Consider the following 18,323-nt stretch of genomic DNA (forward strand, 5'->3'; position numbering starts at 1 on the left):
TTGGAGAGTTTTCAACATACCTAATTTAAGTAGCTAAACATTCATTACTATTCTAATTATTTATTTCACTTATTTGTTTTATGTTTTAAATTGTTATTTTATTTTTTACATTCTTTTTTAAAAACCATGTCACATTTGCGTATTATGTGATTTGAAAATAATAAGTAACTAATTACTGAGATAGAAAATAATTGCAGTAATGATAATCGGTAAGTAACTGCTTAAAATATAGTGTTTTTTTACACCAAGTGCATAAAATGAATGAAATTTCTCCATGTAAAATACTTGACAAAGAAGCCAATATAAAACAAAATTCAGCAGGATTACAAACTGTCACAGAATATCCTAATTTGTATCAGGCATGTTTCAGTACATTGTTAAGCTTTGGAAAGGGAAACTGATTATGTACTAGTGATTGCAGCTTGATTGTATTGTTTCTCAAGTGGAGATTGACATCATAATCATTCAACAGAACTAGATCTGAAAATTTTCTCACAGAGTTCTTCCAACATCGAAAGCTGTATACATTCCACAGCTGTATCTGCGTCATGCCCTTTGGGATCATGAGAAGTCTCTTGTCCTCAGGTAAAATGTTTGAAACAGTTTTGTGCACACCTACCACCCACCTTTTCATAGTTGTAAAGGAAACTAATGGTGAGTTTGGACCAAGACTTTAAGGAGCTCTTTTTGAAATCCAGAATGTACTTGTGACATTATCAAAATCTGGTAGATAAACATCTGACCAGGTTAAAAGATATTTTAAAGATGTTTCTTTCCCAGCAAGGGAGAAATGTCTGTATTATTGTTACATTCTTGTAGTGGTTGATGTGAAAGAACTGTTTAAAGCATAAAGCATCATTCCTCAGGATAAGGAACTTGTTCATCTGATGATCTCAAAGGGCTCAATGGCACAGGTACAGCTGTGGGATGTATATGGCTCTCGATGTTGGGAGAACTTTGTGAGAAAATTTTCAGATCCAGTTCTCTTGAATGATTATGATGTCAATGTCCACTTGAGAAGCAACGCAATCAAGCTGCAATCACTAGTACATAATCACTTCTCTTTGCTAATGCTTACCAATGTACTGAAAGACACTTTACACAAAGCAGGATATTTAAAGGATCACCCATGATAATTTGAAATCCTGCTGAATTTTGTTTTATATTGTGTTCTCTGTTGTGTATATTATGTGAAGAAATTTTGTTCATTTTATATGCATGGTGTAACAAAACACAGTGTTTTCAGCATTTCCTTCCAGATTATCATTACTGTAATTATTTTCTATCATAATAATGAGTTGCTGTAATTTTCAGGTAACCAAATACATATATGTGAAATGGTTAACTAAAAAAAATTTAAAAAAATGTAAAATAATCATTTACAACATAAAACAAACATAAGTAAAATTAATAATTACAGTAGTAATGAATGTTTAGCTATTTTAATTAGGTATGTTGAAAATACTTCAACAGCACAATGTTTATAGCTTACTTTCCAAGAATGGTATTTTACAAACCAGCTTTATTACACAGGGATGTATGTGGCTTAAAAGCTTCTTTAATTTATGTTGTAACAAAAGTATTCATTTTTCAAAATTAATTAATGGTGTTGGGGTACTTTTCAAAAATGTGAAGTATTACAAAAGTTGTTTATACAGGTTTCAAGAACATTAATTAAATATCTACTTTGACGTGAAAAACATTTTTTACATCATCATTTCGAAGATATTCCCTCTAAACTAACAAAGCCAAATTATCTTCAGAGGCATGTTTTACTCCTCAAAAGTGAAATTGGGCACAAAGAAAAAAATAGAAATTGCACTATTTTGCCCCCTTTACGATGTGCCAAATCATCACGATTGTTTATTGAGACATGGGAATGTTAGCTGGGAAGGTAAATACCACACAAGGCAGTCACAGAATTCCTATTAGATTATACATTGAATAATTATACAATTAGCTTCTTTCCTAGCTCATATTCATCCAGAATCACTTGTGCACCAAACAGTCCCCTGTAATTTGAAAATAAAGCAGATTAATGTTGTTAATTTAAATGGTAAATGGTAGGGTACACAGACTTGCAGACCAATATCCCTGTTGCAGAATCATAGAGTATACTCTGATTTCAAACATCATGATAATCTTGGAGGAAAAGTAGCTGCTGTGAAGGAAGTATCACAGGATCACAAAAATCACTCTTATGAAAAACAGCTCTTTTTTTCACATAATATCTTGAATATAGTAGCCACTCTGATTGTTCAGTGACGTGAAACATGATGAACATGATAAACTAGTAAACAGGAATGTGAATAACATACATGAGCTTTGTTGCAAGGCTTCTAAGAAAATGTGGTCCACATGTAAAACAGACAGCATACAACATGCTATTCAGACCAATTCCAAAGTACTTCTGGAGAAACTGGTGTCCTTATCAAATAAGCATGACACAAGCCATCAAACGAGTTTAGAGGCATTATGTCAGGATCTTAACAGGTCACTATGGTCAATATGAAAGTATAGCATACATATTTCGGGCGGTTACATGGGAATCTTTGGACAAAAGATATTGGTATACTCATGAAACCCTGTTTGGATAATTTAGAGAACTGGTATTCACGGAAAATTGTGGAATAATTCTACTGTCACAATCATATATCTCATACAGTGATCATGGGCATAAGATACAAGAAATTATAATATATGTTGAGATGTAAAGACAATCGCTCCATAAATGAATGGAATGGGACAGAAATATTGATACAAAGTAAACTGCACCATATACTGAATAGTTACCAATTATGTTTGTAGCCAGCCATAGTTTGAACACGAATCACTTCATTTAACAATGTGCCCTGATCTGAATCAAATATGAATAAATAATAATTCTGTGTTTAAATTATCAGCAGTCATGAGGAAGTAGGGTGTATATCTATAATAAAAAGGGAAAAATAAGCACAATAGTGCATGATGGTTTGATTCTATTATTACATAAACAATTCCATCAAATTCATTTGCTATGAGCACCTGGTACTTAAATACATAATTCTGCATGTATTTCATAACTATAAATGATTATTAATTACAGAAAAAAATGTTTGACACATTTGCTTTTTTCCTTCTGAGAAACAATGGCAATCATTGTCTTAATTTCGCACCATACATTTTTTGACAAATACACAAAGTACTATTCCAATACCTGACTTGTTTCCTTTGAGGTATATGGAGAATGAAATTCTATAACAAGGCCATTACCCAATAGATCTTTCAAAAAGCAATGACATACCACAAGACATGACATTAAACTTACAACAGACATCCACTTGCTCAACAATAAAAGCATCAATTAAAAGATACCATGATTCTGCTGAGACTGCCTGTTATTTGAATCAAAGTTTTACTTTTCACTCCTGGCTAGTTTCAATCACATGGTCACTGTCATGTGTCATGTGCCTATGATCATATATAAGCTAGTAGAACATCATTCATAAAGCCACAAATAAAAAAGAAAATGCAGAGGCATGTCCAAATGCATCATGAAACCTGTAAATAATCCATCACAGATTAGTATGTCCATACTTGCCTTCATACTAATCTGTACGTACCTCTGTAGCCAAGATACCTAACACTTGTCTTTATAATGGCACTTGAGTCGGAGGGAGCCAGTTTGAATCTTGGTGGTGAAAGAAACTTTTATCACCAGTAATTGTCTGCTGATGGTGATCCATCCATCAGATGGGAACATACGCTTGGTGCTATTTGAGAGGAGTGGACTATGCACAAGCACTGGGTTTCACCCTCTCCCATTTCTCATCATCATGCACCACAAACAGGACACCATACTATAGGCACATTTATTACAATCACTCACACTCAACAGATACATTGAAAATCTAACTCCCACACATCTTTAGAAAATGGGCTATTGTGTATGGAGGAAGAAAACTGTCACCAATTAAGCAGCTGAATCTACACCTTGGGGTGTCCCAGAATATGCCATAAAATTCTTTTTTTCTTTTTACTGGTCAGTGATTTGTTAAATACTGGGTACCAGTAAACAATGCACTTGGACATGTCTTGGCATTTGTTTTATTTATGACTGCACGGAGACTCATCTATTAGCATATATATAACACTTGATAATGAGCATGGGGTGAATATGGGCCAAAAGTGGCGAATGAAACATTTATAATAACAGACAACCTCCATGGCACAATGATGTATTTAACTGATGATTGATGGCAGTGGACTGAAGTGTAAGGAAAACAATAACAACACTCTTGACAGCACTGGATAATCAACAATTTTTCTCAAATCTACATGAAGACTTAATGAGGAATGATACACCAGAAATGAATCTCCGTAAAATGTATTATATCCTCTATTACTGAATGAAGTTATTTAGTTTAGTATTTTTCTATCTCATGCCAAGAGAGGAAATACTTAATATCTAAAAAGCTAAGAACCAATAAAGAAAATCTGTTAAATAAGCAGAAAAGTAAAGAAAAGTGAAGAAAAACTGAAGTTGCTGGAGGTTAGAAAAGCAGTTTGCTCTTGCTGTTTCCAAATGGTGCAATGTAACTTATAAAACTCATTTAGACATGTATGTATCAGGATAGGGAACTGGGGCAATGGCCTACAGTTTTACATTATACAGTTAAAAGTAATATTTTAGAAAATAAATTTAGAACATTTTTAGGCCATAAGAATTAAATGTAAAGTACATACAAAGGAGAAGTGCTATGCGAACCTTGAGTAATTCTTTGTCCACCAATTGTAGTTTAGGCCAATCTGTTATTAGATCTTGAAGAGATGGCCGTCTTCTTATGTCAAATACATCCTGAGGGCATTTGGTGCAAATACAAATGTCGTTTAATTCATTGCTCTTTAAAATAAGTGATTTAATTTACTCACCACCCAAGCAGAGTGTGAATTTACAAATGCAATGCTATTTTTTTTTTCACTTCACATGAAATTTGGGGTCTGTTGTTGAAAGTATTGAGGAGGTTTATATGAATATGACCTACTGCAGATAAAAAGATCCAAGAATTAAAAAATACTGTTAACTCAATGCACAACAGTGCATGATAACTGAGTGCAAGAATTTGAAGTGGTTTTAATAAACAGTCAAATGTCATATAGCATGTGAATATTTTACTACAACACACACAACTTTATTGTATGAATATCAAACAATAAATAAAGTGAATCTGTATCAGATCATATTGGAGGTCCACAGCAGCCTTTCATCACATTTTAGAATTATATTATGATGAAAAGTGTTTTAGCAACCAATCACAATTTATATGGGATCAACACTGAAACATTGCTAGTGTTGATAAACTGACTACTTCTTGTAAAACACATTTATAAGCAAAAGTAATTCACACTCTGTAGGTTTAATTTATTGTTTTCTGCTTGTTTTCTTTTAAATATGTGTTTTATAGTGCAGTCTTCTCATAATGAAACACTACGAATGGATACCTACACACCATGTTGTGTTTAACAGAAATCAAAAGCTAAAAGCTGAGGAAAATGAGAAAAGTAAATAAAAAAGAAAAGGGCTGTCAGCTTCAATATTTGTGTTACTACCATATACAGCATTACATAATTTTTATGCCAGAAATGCCATTTTCATCATTATGTGAGCCGATTACATCCACATTGAGTTTTGTAATTTTAATGTTTAGTTGGGTGAAAATTATCATTCTGAGTTTGCACCCAAAATTCTGTTGATATTCTGATATCATCAAATATTATAGAGATACTATCAGTCTCTTTATTTTGCTCTATTGCACTATTAGTTTGTGGTTCTCATTATGAACAGACTGCAAGCATGCAAATTTATATAGACATTAAAGAAAGCTGTTATTAAAAACTGGTTTTTATTTGGCATAACATGCTGAATATAAATCTTTTTGCCACTCAAATTATTGATTGAATTTAAATGTCTTTCAACAATTTTACAATTAATTAATCATTTTGTTACAATTTTATATTAGGTTCAATTATAAATCTTAGTAATGGACTGGGTAGGAAAATAAGGATATATTATGATGGATCAATGCATTTTAATCTCATTTCATTATTTCCCAGAGCAATCATGATATGAAGCATAGTAATAAAGATGAGCCTCCAGCAATATACATATATTTAAAATAATGGTTAGAAAACAGTCAACAAATTTTTGTTTACATTAGAGATGATGACAACTGAAGAGTATCATTTTCAGAATGTTAACAGTGAAGACAATGAAAAATTACTTAGCAAAATAGAGAAAGCCATACAATACGAAGAAGCATCGCCCATAGAAAAAGAAAGAGCTGGAATGAAGAACAAAAATATAAGAGAAATATTTGGCTGATTTAACGTCAGACCTCTGCCCTTCTTACAGCAACGGAATGGAGTGTAGGCCAGTCGGGAATTAGCTCAGCTAGTGACAGCCGCCTGCCAGCTCGTACCAACTGAGTTAAGTCCTCATCCTAGACAATATAATAATAAAATTTTCAGCTGCTCACACAGAGAAGAAGAAAAAAGCGACAGAGAGACTGAAGGGGCACAGTACTAGTAATAATGTAATACTAATTGTATTCATATCAGTTTGAAAAAGAACATTGGCTTGAAGACAATACCACAGTGAAACTGAATAACACTCTTGTACAACTTAATTAGAGGCACAATAAATGTAAATTCACAGCTTGTTTTGGGTCAAACAGTCTCATCGCTGAAAACTGAAACTAAAAAAAAAAAATTATTAATCTTACTAAATTAATTTCAAACATTTGTTGCAACAGTAACAATTAAACATAGAAACAAAATCACATTATTTTATTGTTTGCACTACATTTAGTAATTATCTGCAGATTAACTAGATGCACATTTGAATTCACTCCACACACACACACACACACACACACACACACACACACACACACACATACACGCATTTACAAACTTTTGTATACGGATTCTCATTCTATATCCATAATAATATCAACAACGTTAATATGAGTTGAAACCCTGACTTATAAGTCTTCTAACATTAATTTTAAAACTGTCTTAAGTTTTAACAGAATACAAAGCAAAAAATATATTGTCAATCAGCATTACACTAATCAGTGTCATAGTGTCAGTGTCATAACTTTCATTGTATTACAGATGAATACATTGGGCACTGTGTCTGTAGATGTGAGTGTTTGACCATAAAACTTTTTCTCACATTATATTGCTAACACCTACTCAGTGCACACAAATTTTAAAACATTCAAATCATCTGCAGACATCTTGAGAAAAATGTACTTTAAGGGATGTCCTTTATAAGTGGAAGTAAATATAATTTAATTATGCCTGCAGACTCTGATTAGTAACACATTATTTCTGTTCACAGAGACTAATAGAAAATCTTCATTGACATTATTATTCTAAAAATAGAAATTGCACTCAAATATGAATGGCTAACAATGGAAAGTACATGTTTCTTGAAATTGTTACTGAAGCATACAGTCTGAATAGAGAAACAACACAACAGTACAATAAGTATTTGATAATCAGCACTAGTATCTCATCCTTAGTTCCTTTTCCTTGAACAGAGTGAGTCACAATGACATGTCTAAAAATAATATTTAGAGGCTGGCATGTGCTCCAGGAAAATATGTAATTCAGTGAAGCAGTTATGATGACCAACTACACAATCAGTTTCATGAAAAACTTAGTTCAAGAATATGCACACATCTGTCAAGAATGATATCCCTGAAGAGTAAAAGCTTCCCAGATCAGCAACTATACACAAGTAATACCAAACCTACACTTCAGAAACTGAAATTTTTAAGATATTCTGCTAAATGCATAAAAAGGTGCAGCACTTTATATGACATGATATTCATGATAGTACGACAATTTAGGAGTGCATAATTTTGATGATGGGCTCCAACATATGCATAATTGTGATTGCTGTCACTGAGTGAGTATATCTATCACCAGTATCAGTTGTTGAGCAAGTGCTGGAGACTCATCCTTACTTGCTATTTACAATTTTTCTTTCTTTATTTCTTTCTTGCTACAAATCAAATGGACAAGGTAATCTGAGAAATAAAACTGCATTGAATAATAGATAAAGTGAGGGGAAGGTGACAAGAAAAGGTACTGTTCAATTAACTCTTTTAAGCCATTATCAGCTACCTTCAACCAGCTCCAATATGAAACGCCTTTCTTAGCAGCTGGTACTCTGGCCACTTCTTGGCCATCCACTTTGATTACAATGCACCCAGATTCCTCATCTTCAAACCAACCTGTCTCCCCTGTCTGCCCTTCATCAGTCTGGAATCAACCACTCACATCAACTGACAAGTAATATATTTGTACTGTGAATGTAGAATCCAAAGAAGAATCTGAAATTTTACCAAGATTACTTACTATTGAGAAGAAGAGGCAAATAAAATTATATCATGATCATCAGTATGTGTGCTTGCACATATATGTATACATACATGTGCATGTGCACGCGCACACCAACACACACACACACACACACACACACACACACACACACACACACACACACAGTCCTGTGGCTGAGTTAAATATTTTTGTAGACAATGTTTACTGTAAAAATAAAATCATCTGTGTAATTGTATGAAACCCTGCTAATAGTCATATTTTGAAGCCAATTTTATTAGTTAGACAAGTTTGGTAACAGTGATACACAGAACTATTTTAAAAAAAAATGTAAGATTTCAGATGGATTGTATCATTTCTAGTAAGTTCTGTAGTTTCAAATCAAAGACTCTAAAGCAGTTAACTTCATCAACATGATACAGACATTAAGGAATCGATATATATTTTATATGTTCAGGGAGTATGCATAAAATACACTGTTTTGAAACAGGAGCATTACCTTTTCGACTTTCTTTAGTTTAGGTACTTCCTTTTCTACTTCCTTTAGATCTCCCCAGTCAGGTTCTTCTTTGTCTTTTCCCCACTTTGCATATTTACGCTTCTTTAACATAGCACGGAAGTCCATTCCACTGGCATCTGTAATGAATACCAGACAGGATATTTTACAGTGTTAAAAATAACGCTACTAAGATTAACTGGCACAGTGTCATCAATGTGCTGCTACAATTAACTCCATAATGAGAAGGAAGGTTCACCACATTGGATATTGACTTTTTGTACCTTCTATGTGATGTACAACCCAGTATTGAAGATGGTGTAATGTAACACCAAAATTGATTGCAAATAAAATAAGATCTCTAAATAGAGTTGAAAGTGTCATCCCTGTCACATAAAAATTAATTAGTGTGGTACGACTTTAGTTATTCTGACTGTCACTAAAGGAAATAATTTCTCCTGAGAGTAGATAGCACCCACAAAATGCAATATGTAAGAGCTATACAGTATCCATTTATGGCTTTTGTAACTGTTTAAGATAAGTGAAAACATTTTTCTATCAGGAGTTCCTATGTATGTGAAGCTGGCTGGTATCATATGGTGCTTAATCTGATGACAGAATGTTTCTAACAATTTGTGCTTCAAATCTCCATTTCCACATCACAAAAGCTCCTTTGTGGACACATGCATTTTCTTGGTGAGAGGTGGATTTTTTATGTTATAATCTAGTAGATTTTTAAAGCATTATTTGGTCCACTTGGTCATATGGACTAGCATGTTTCCCAATTACTTTTATATCCTTTGCAAGGTAATCAGTGAGAAGAATCCATTTTGCATTCAAGAAAACACTGGATGTAAATTTTCCAGCAGATGAAATCAACATTGCCTTTTTTTGGTGCACAGCCACTACCTCCCATTGAGTGCTTTCATTGCTGTTTCATTTCTGGCAAGAAGTGATGGACTTATATATTATCCAGAACAGCAAATGGGTTGATAAAATGAGTTGGAGTCTTTTAAAATAATCTGTAGAATGCTCAGAAACTCATTTCTGTATTTATTTTTGATCAGTTACCAACACCTATGCTACGCTTATTGCACAAACCTTTTCCCATTGTTAATCCTCCACATATAAAATTCCATATTGTTTCTTCTGATATGTCTATGGCATCAGGTATTTCTCATATCTTCACCTGCTGATTGTCTAAAACCACAATGTGTGCTATTCAGTGTTTCTATCACATTTTTTATGCCCTTTGTACATATCACCCTCAAGAGAAGTACCACCCCATCTGAATTCAGCTGTTCAATTCCTACCTCCAAAAACAGAGGAACTGACTCCTTATAAATGTTCACTTACATCTGATGATTTTTCATTTGCAACATTACATAAATAAATAAATCGAAACAAAGAATTTTCTCTTGGAGGGGTCATTGAACGAAACACACATCCCTTTTCTAGAAAGACAGATAAACAAAAATATTCTGTAGATTAAGTTGTTGCTTGACTTTCATTATTGCACATTACATATAAACATAACAGAAACAAGGTTTCAGCATTATCTCTGTACTAGTTCAAGAAACACCCATCTATACCTTACATGGGAAATTCTGTTACAGTGTTAAAGAGTTCATCCAAGTCATGGGAGATAAGCTATAATACAGTGGAGAAATGTAACATGCTAAGAAACAAGACTACTGGCATTGAAAAAGTTGGGTTCTCAAAAATGTGCTTTTAAAATATTGGTTTTGACATTAGTTAATTCAAAGTCTAAAAGACTGAAAATCAGTATCTTTCTGAGAGGAACCAAAATATATATCCCAGAAATCATTAATTTTCTTTAGTCAAGTATGAAAACTCCTACAGCTCAGATCAGTATTATTAAATCCAAAATTAGTTATGATATACATATATCCAATGACCGCCTTTGCTTACAGAGTTGCAAAATATGTTCTTCCAAACAAAGAATACAGCTCGTGAATTAAAATGTCAGGAAGTACAAAAACAAAAATACAACAAGTATATAAGAAGGCAGGATTATGAGTCCCCAAGTTCATGTTACTGACAGCCAGAAAGTGCAGTCATTTATATATGCAATGAGCAAAAAATTATTTCTACAGAGAAGTGGAAAGGAAAATATAAATGACACAAAGCACACAATAAAGAGAGAACTGGATGTGAGAAGTAGTCAATGATTAATAAGTTTATAATGACAGGAAAATAAGTTTAACACACATGGATAACATATGAGAATCCTTACGGGTGAAAAGCACACTATTTATGATTATTCCATCTGTGCATTTTAATAGAACTATCACAATTTCATATTATCATGGACAGACAGAAGAATTACTAGCAAGTAGTTTTCTTGTAAACTGTAGCCTCTACCTTCACATTAGGTGTTTTCATTGTTTCTACTCCAGCTTTAGAATGCACTGATGTAGTCTATATTTTGATAATATCAGTGTCTATCAAGGGCTGTATTCTACCAACTGTGTTTCCTACTAAATATTTAGAGCTACAATTGACTCCTTCGGTTGCTACTTTAAGTAAACTTACCTATTTTCCACAAGTGTTCTAATTTCTTTTCCATTGTTTAGTTTGCACCTTCCATGGACGGATTATAAGTTACAACTGAAAATTGTTATCTCATGTTACATTTATTAAAAGTCTTAAAACAGGACTTACCTGACACATACAACTGCATTTCTGCTGAATCTTCTCCATGTTCATTACTAACAACAACTTTGTACTTTCCTTCATCATTAGGTTTCACCTTCCTTATACAGAGAGTTATCGAATTAGTCTCTCCATCAGTTACAAATTTAAACCGACCTCCTTCTATGTACAAGAGTTCTGTCATTCCCTAAAAAAATATTAAAAATGTCTCAGAATATTTGCAGTATAGACTAAAGATAGCATACTTCATTCATCAACATTAAATATGAATGGCAACTAATAGTAACTCATTACTGTAAGTACCTTGTAGAATTTGAAGGTGGGTGCTGGATTTCCTTCAACACCAATAGTGATATAACCCGTTTGATCTGAAAGAACCAAATGGAAACATTACTCCATGTTCACAGCAATGTCTTATTTAGCCAGTCGAAATAATTACATATATGTAGAAACTGCACAGTTACTGTGATAAGAAAAATGTGAATATAATGAATAAATAAAACATATAAAAAGTTTATAATATGTCTTGAGTTTACTAATACAGAGTTTCTACAAGTGGCACTGAACATGTACTCCATCTCTCAGAATTTTTGACAAGTGGAGAATTGATCTTGTTAATTAGGAGTGGTGTTTTTTGGCAAACCATTAAGAAGCATTCATGCTGCATTCTCCTTTTCACTCCCAGTAATTTTACGCTCCCTTTCTTTCAGTCAGGATTTGAACTTAGAAAGTGATCCGGAATGTTTGAGCACAAATTTTTTGTGAGGCCATGATTATTACTTGCACGGCAATTGGAATAAATATATCTTTCTTCAGCAAAGAAGCTAGAACAATTTGTAGGGGTGAAAGTGCAAAGGACTTGGAATTATTCAACATTACACTTTCAAAAATTTCCTCATTTAAGTGTGAATCTGCCATTTCTTAGAATGTAAGAAAGATCATTTTTTGAATTAAAGAATCCCCTGGCAGGCAAATGAATGAGCCTAAATGAGGAGAATTTGGATTATTATTTACTTATCATATGGCTTTTAGTGCCAGATGTCTCCAAAAATATGCTTGGGTCACCTTCGATACGACTCATTTATTTAAGCAAATGGGCTGTATCTTTAAGGGAATCGGAATCTGTAAGGAAAGAAAGGTATTTGGAAGGAATTGGTTGTGGCCTGTAGTAAGGGACCAACCCCGGCATTTACCTAAACCACTTCGCCTCTGGAATACAAAGATTGCTAGCTCAGTGGCTCAACATGCAGAACCACCCCAAGTCAACAGTTATTTGGAAAAACTGGTTTTATACATTGTTTAAAAAATAAATAAAATGCACCACAACAAAAGACTGAATTCTGACATTGCATGTTTTTTCTTTAATTGTGCATGTTTAGTCATCTGATAGTGCATGAATGCATATATATTGCGACGCTTAATTGTGCATGGAATTGCTGGCTTCAGTTATTATAGTATTACAACAGCGTAAATAGATATTTGAAAAAAGGGGGAGGGATGGAGGGATGCAGAGTGCAGTTGGCTCAGACAAATTCAAGAAGCCCACTGAAAAAATCTTTTAGAAACTAACTATAGAATGTACCATCACTACATACTCCTCTCACTCTCCACAAACTCCTTCTCATTGTTTTGTATCAAATCTGTTTTTCATAATTGAGTACCACCTAGATGAGCAGATTGGGTGATATTTTTTCATTTAGGCTGCTATCATTTAGGCTGCTAATGATAGAATATTGAGGAAATATTTTAAAGAAATGCAACCACTACCATTTGGGTGACACAGATAAATCGACGAGTATTATTATGCACTGATTTTAACTTGATGTTATTTGTAATATATTTACTGCTTCACTGCCTTGTGAAATACTGAAATACTGCACAACCAAAATTCTGCCAGCCTCCAAATAACAACTCCAGTGCTGCTATAGATAGAAAGGTAATAAGCTCTTATAGTAGTGTGTACACATTTTTAACTTACCATAAAGCTACCATACAAATAAAATTCAGTTTTTCTCTTCTTTCTTCTTACAAACATATCCATAATTAGGAGCTCTCACAACAGCACACAACATAAAAACAATAAATGACAGCACTTACATTAAATTCAACAAGTGAGCTCAAGTAAGGCCAACAACTGTATTGGCTAAAATAGGGATGGGCAATAGCCCACAGTGCTACAGATATACAGCCAGTTTAAATCTACCATTGGCCTTGCTGACTATCATTAGTGCATATTTCTTTTTCGTTGTATGATTGAAAATAAAAATAGCTTTCATTTTCACTAGACAGGAACTAGGTTGTGTGTAATTTCATTTAGGTGTTAGGGGTCCAGAACCCCCCCCCCCCCCTTTGGCTATGTCCTTGCCTGAATTACTGTACATTTCCAAGAACTGATAAAAATATACAATAAAGGAAAACAAAATTAGACTACATATAATTACGCAAGTGAAACACTACTGCCCATTTTTGTTCTTACACACATTACCGTAAACACATTTTTACTTAATTGGCCTTGTAGAAAATAAATGATGAATAGTGTTGAAACTAACACTCTGTTATGCAACAATAGTTACATACTGTCTAGGCTCTATTGTTAGCTTCTAACAATGGTGACATGTCAAGCTTACAGCATTTGATATGACTATAGTGTGTACTTATTTCTTTGACTGACTACTCAGTTACACATACAAGACAGAAGGAACAGCATACAAAAAAAAAGCAATTGTACATGGTAAACCAATTCAGATACCTTCAACAGCAGAGTAGCTCTCCTGCACGTCAACAATAACAGGAGGTCCTGGACTTCCTGTAGCTCGCAGAGGTGTTGATGGCTTATCAATCATTTCACCTAGTTCTGCCACACTTGGACGTCTCATATCACCACTTGGTCTTCTACGCTGTAGCAGCAGAGCCACAATGCTTAGAACATTCTTATCAATTATGACTCATAATATTTGAATAAAAAATCAATAAATACATTTCTGTAATTCTTTTGTGGGACAATAAATGAAATGTGATCAAAAGAAATTAAATGATTCAAAATTTGTCTGAAGATGAAAATGCAAATTTTAAAAATAAATTATTTATTGAAGTTAGAAATTTCTGACCATCAGATACTGCTGTATATTAAGATAAAATTCATGTTACAAAATGATAATAAATTAATGGTACAAAAAGTTTATGGCAGAAGATGTGAGACACAGAAACACATTCAAAACACCAGGAAATTTCTTTGTAAAGTTAGATAAACAAAAAAATTAGTCACAATAAAACTGGTGAAAATTAACAACAAATAAAAAAAATTGAGAGATTAAAGGAAATTAAATCAGTTTTTAAGTATAAAACAATGTCAAACAAAATGAGAATTTTGTGACTAAAAAAAGAATGAGTAGAAACATATTAATAAACTGAGTTAATTAATAGTTTGGAAAGCAACACATTTTTAATCCTTGCTCTATTCTACAAACATATAAAGAACATGATCTTCCTACACAAGTTAGAGCGAAGAAACACCTTCAGAATCGACAGTCTAAGATACTATGAAAGATATAATTTAAGAACAAAGTATGGCTCTTGCACCTTTAATTTTTTTGTACTTTGCTATACTGATACCAAATAATATCTACATAATTAACCAAATTGTTATCCTATATCAGACTTTAAATTATGAGTTTTCTACTACTGTTCCTACAAAAGTCAAACACATTGTTAATAATAATAATGCAAAATATTGTCTTTGAATACAGGTAATGAAGCCAAGCATTTTCTAAGTTGTTATCAGAGGCTACAATGTTTCACATAATTAAATGTAAAAAAATATGTCATCAGAGCATTATCAACCACACAACTGTGTACTAGAATTCACCAGAATGTAAGGCCAACAACTGTATTGGCTAAAATAGGGATGGGCAATAGCCCACAGTGCTACAGATATACAGCCAGTTTAAATCTACCATTGGCCTTGCTGACTATCATTAGTGCATATTTCTTTTTCGTTGTATGATTTTCAGGAAATTGTGGTGTCAGTAAATCGGGAAGTGTAGACTGTAAACCACACACTGTGCAAATACAGTATATCAAGGATATATATATATATATATATATATATATATATATATATATATATATATATATATATATATATATATAGTTTGAACACAATCACATCAGATTATAAAGGAAATGGGAACTCTAGGCAAATTAACAACAACAGAAGGCCTTCAGTGTCTCCTTGTATCTACACAATTGTCTCTTCGATCCAATTATAGAGGCACCTTTTTATTATATAAGAATGGGATACCAATGCTATTTTGTGTGTGCCTTTGTCATGTCAGATATCATTTAGTTTTCTGAGAAACGAGATTATTCTTTGTCACACATTGTATTTGACATAAATATTTTATAATTCTTTCTTATGCGATGATCAATCTGGTTCACTTAATCTTTGTGAAGGATAACCCATTGACCAGGTTATCTCTAATAACTTGTGCACATAATGTTGTATGGATACCTACATATTCCACATCTGACATGTATACAAGTATACACTGATAAAGGACTTACAGCCTTATATTTCTTTATTATAGTGTAAAGAATTGGCCATGCTATTCATTAAGATTTGATTACATAAATTGTTGGAAACAACAAATGAAAATTGTGATGTAGCATCAACTGACATGGCCAGTGAGGAAATAACTCCACAAACAACCCCTATCTTCATGGACTGGTCTACTAGGGACATATCTAACCAGTACTTGGTCAATTATTCCCCTTAAATTGAGCCCACCCTAGATAATGTTTTTTGTTTATACGATCTTGCACGCAGCTTCAATTTCTGTTTCAGTGTGGAAATAAAAAAGGAATGATGAATTTATTTTTTGAGAGAAATTGCCTTCTACAGATAGTCTACGAGAAAAGTGACTTTTTTTGGAAATAATTTTGGTGCTTACTTTAAATTAAATTGATTTGATTTGATGATTTGTAAATAATAGATTTCAGCTACCAGTTGGTGGTGGTGGTGGGTAGTGTTTACCAGTTGTCCTTTTTAAATTTTATTGGCAGATCTAGATTTCAGCAACAAACTAGGCATCCTCAATGCACTATGATTTTTGATCAATGCATGAAATGCCTGTTGGTTGGGCTTCATCCATAGTTCATTGAATGAACTGTGGATGAACCCTGACCAACAGGCATTACATGCATTGATCAAAAATGATAGTGCATTGAGAATGGCTAGTTTCTGGCTGAAATCTAGATCTACCAATAAAATTTAAAAAGGATGACTAGTAGCTGAAATCTATTATTTACAAGTAAATATAACAGTCGCTACATGCAACAGCCTTCTGAATGGAAGGTAACCTGATGATTTGATGATATTAAATGGCATAGCTGTGAAATTTTGATGAATGCCCTAGATATCTAATAGCACTTCAACTGAGCTCGATAGTTACATCCCAAATAGAAGTGTAACACAAAAGTCTGATAGGCCCAAGATTTTATAAAGTAAGTTGTAAATATATAGAAAATTTCTAACAGAATGTAAATATCTAAAGAGTCAAGAAGACCACTCACTGAATAGCAGAGGTGTTGAGTCTTCAAGAGGCATACATAAAACGGAATGAAAACTCTGTTAGCTTTGAGAAAAATACTTAGACAAGCTAGAGAAAGAATAAAACACACACACACACACACACACACACACACACACACACACACCTGTACACCTGTACACTTACGTTGTGACAGCTAGAGAAACATATATGTGTCTTTATACTGATTTGTCAGTTATAAATTACATATCTATCTCTCCTATAATCTACACTTTGGCAAAATCAAATAAATGTAACAGCTCATAATGTATACCACTATAGTGTACACATAAACAGATCTATTGTTCACAATATAAACTGAAGTTTTGAGAAATGAATGTCGCTTTTTTAAGTCAAAGAGAGAGAGAGATAGATAGATAGATAGATAGAGATAGATAGAGAGAGAGAGAGAGAGAGAGAGAGAGAGAGATAGAGATAGAGAGATATTTAATGTTTTGTGGTAGAAGTTTCTTTGCATGTGTAAAAGATCTTACAAATTTACACATTAATTATGGCATTGAAATGAAGTGTAAAGTTTAATAAGTAATAATATGTAACGTACTTGTCAAATTAAAACACAGGTCAGACACATTTATGAGTATTTATCTAAATAGTATACTATCTAGTTTATTTTGAAATTTCTTCTGTAATTGTTGAACACAGAGAATGAATGAATGCACAAATATCTGCTCCAGTCCCCCTTCTACTATCCCACTATGAAGATGCAAGAACCATACTTTATTGGACACTTATGGTATCTTTCTTTCTCTAGACAATCAATCAACAAAAATAACACATTGAGCCTTTATGACCCACAGTCATCTAACCTGTTTCTCTTCCAGTACCCCAGGACGAGAACCTTTCCTCTGTTATGTTCAAAAATGGAAACAAAAGAAAAGGAATGAAAAGAAGAAGTAAATAAAATAATTGTAAATTAAAAATAAGAAACATTTCAAAAGAAACAAAAGTAAATAAAACACATATAGGAAGCAAGCTGTTAAAAATAAATCACTCACTGAAATCATAAAATAATAATCAATGAAATTTTGAAACCAAAGGCTGGAGGTAAAACAAAACTTAAAAACATAAAATGAATAATAAAAATAAACAAATAAATAAAAGACAAAATAAACAAATATTATGAACACACCACTCAGTCCATGGTAGAAATG

The 18,323-nt window shown here is 33.0% G+C and overlaps 1 protein-coding gene across 29 annotated transcripts in view; it reads right to left on the reverse strand.

The window, feature by feature from the left end:
* Nucleotides 1–18,323, reverse strand: part of LOC126248677 (twitchin) — a 523,948-nt gene that overhangs the window by 281,954 nt on the left and 223,671 nt on the right. For 23 of the 29 annotated variants that reach the window (XM_049949935.1, XM_049949939.1, XM_049949911.1 and 20 more), the window contains 6 exons: nucleotides 14,313–14,460; nucleotides 11,867–11,931; nucleotides 11,573–11,750; nucleotides 8,891–9,027; nucleotides 8,176–8,313; nucleotides 4,748–4,837 (listed from right to left, as the gene is read on the reverse strand). In XM_049949935.1, coding sequence (XP_049805892.1) covers nucleotides 4,748–4,837; nucleotides 8,176–8,313; nucleotides 8,891–9,027; nucleotides 11,573–11,750; nucleotides 11,867–11,931; nucleotides 14,313–14,460 — 756 coding nt within the window. Of the gene's footprint in view, nucleotides 1–4,747; nucleotides 4,838–8,175; nucleotides 8,314–8,890; nucleotides 9,028–11,572; nucleotides 11,751–11,866; nucleotides 11,932–14,312; nucleotides 14,461–17,978; nucleotides 18,018–18,323 lie in introns of all 29 variants that reach the window. The other 6 variants (XM_049949938.1, XM_049949937.1, XM_049949936.1 and 3 more) reach the window with 2 other exon arrangements.

This window comes from Schistocerca nitens, chromosome 3 (genome assembly GCF_023898315.1).
Source record: "Schistocerca nitens isolate TAMUIC-IGC-003100 chromosome 3, iqSchNite1.1, whole genome shotgun sequence".
Lineage (NCBI taxonomy): Eukaryota > Metazoa > Arthropoda > Insecta > Orthoptera > Acrididae > Schistocerca > Schistocerca nitens.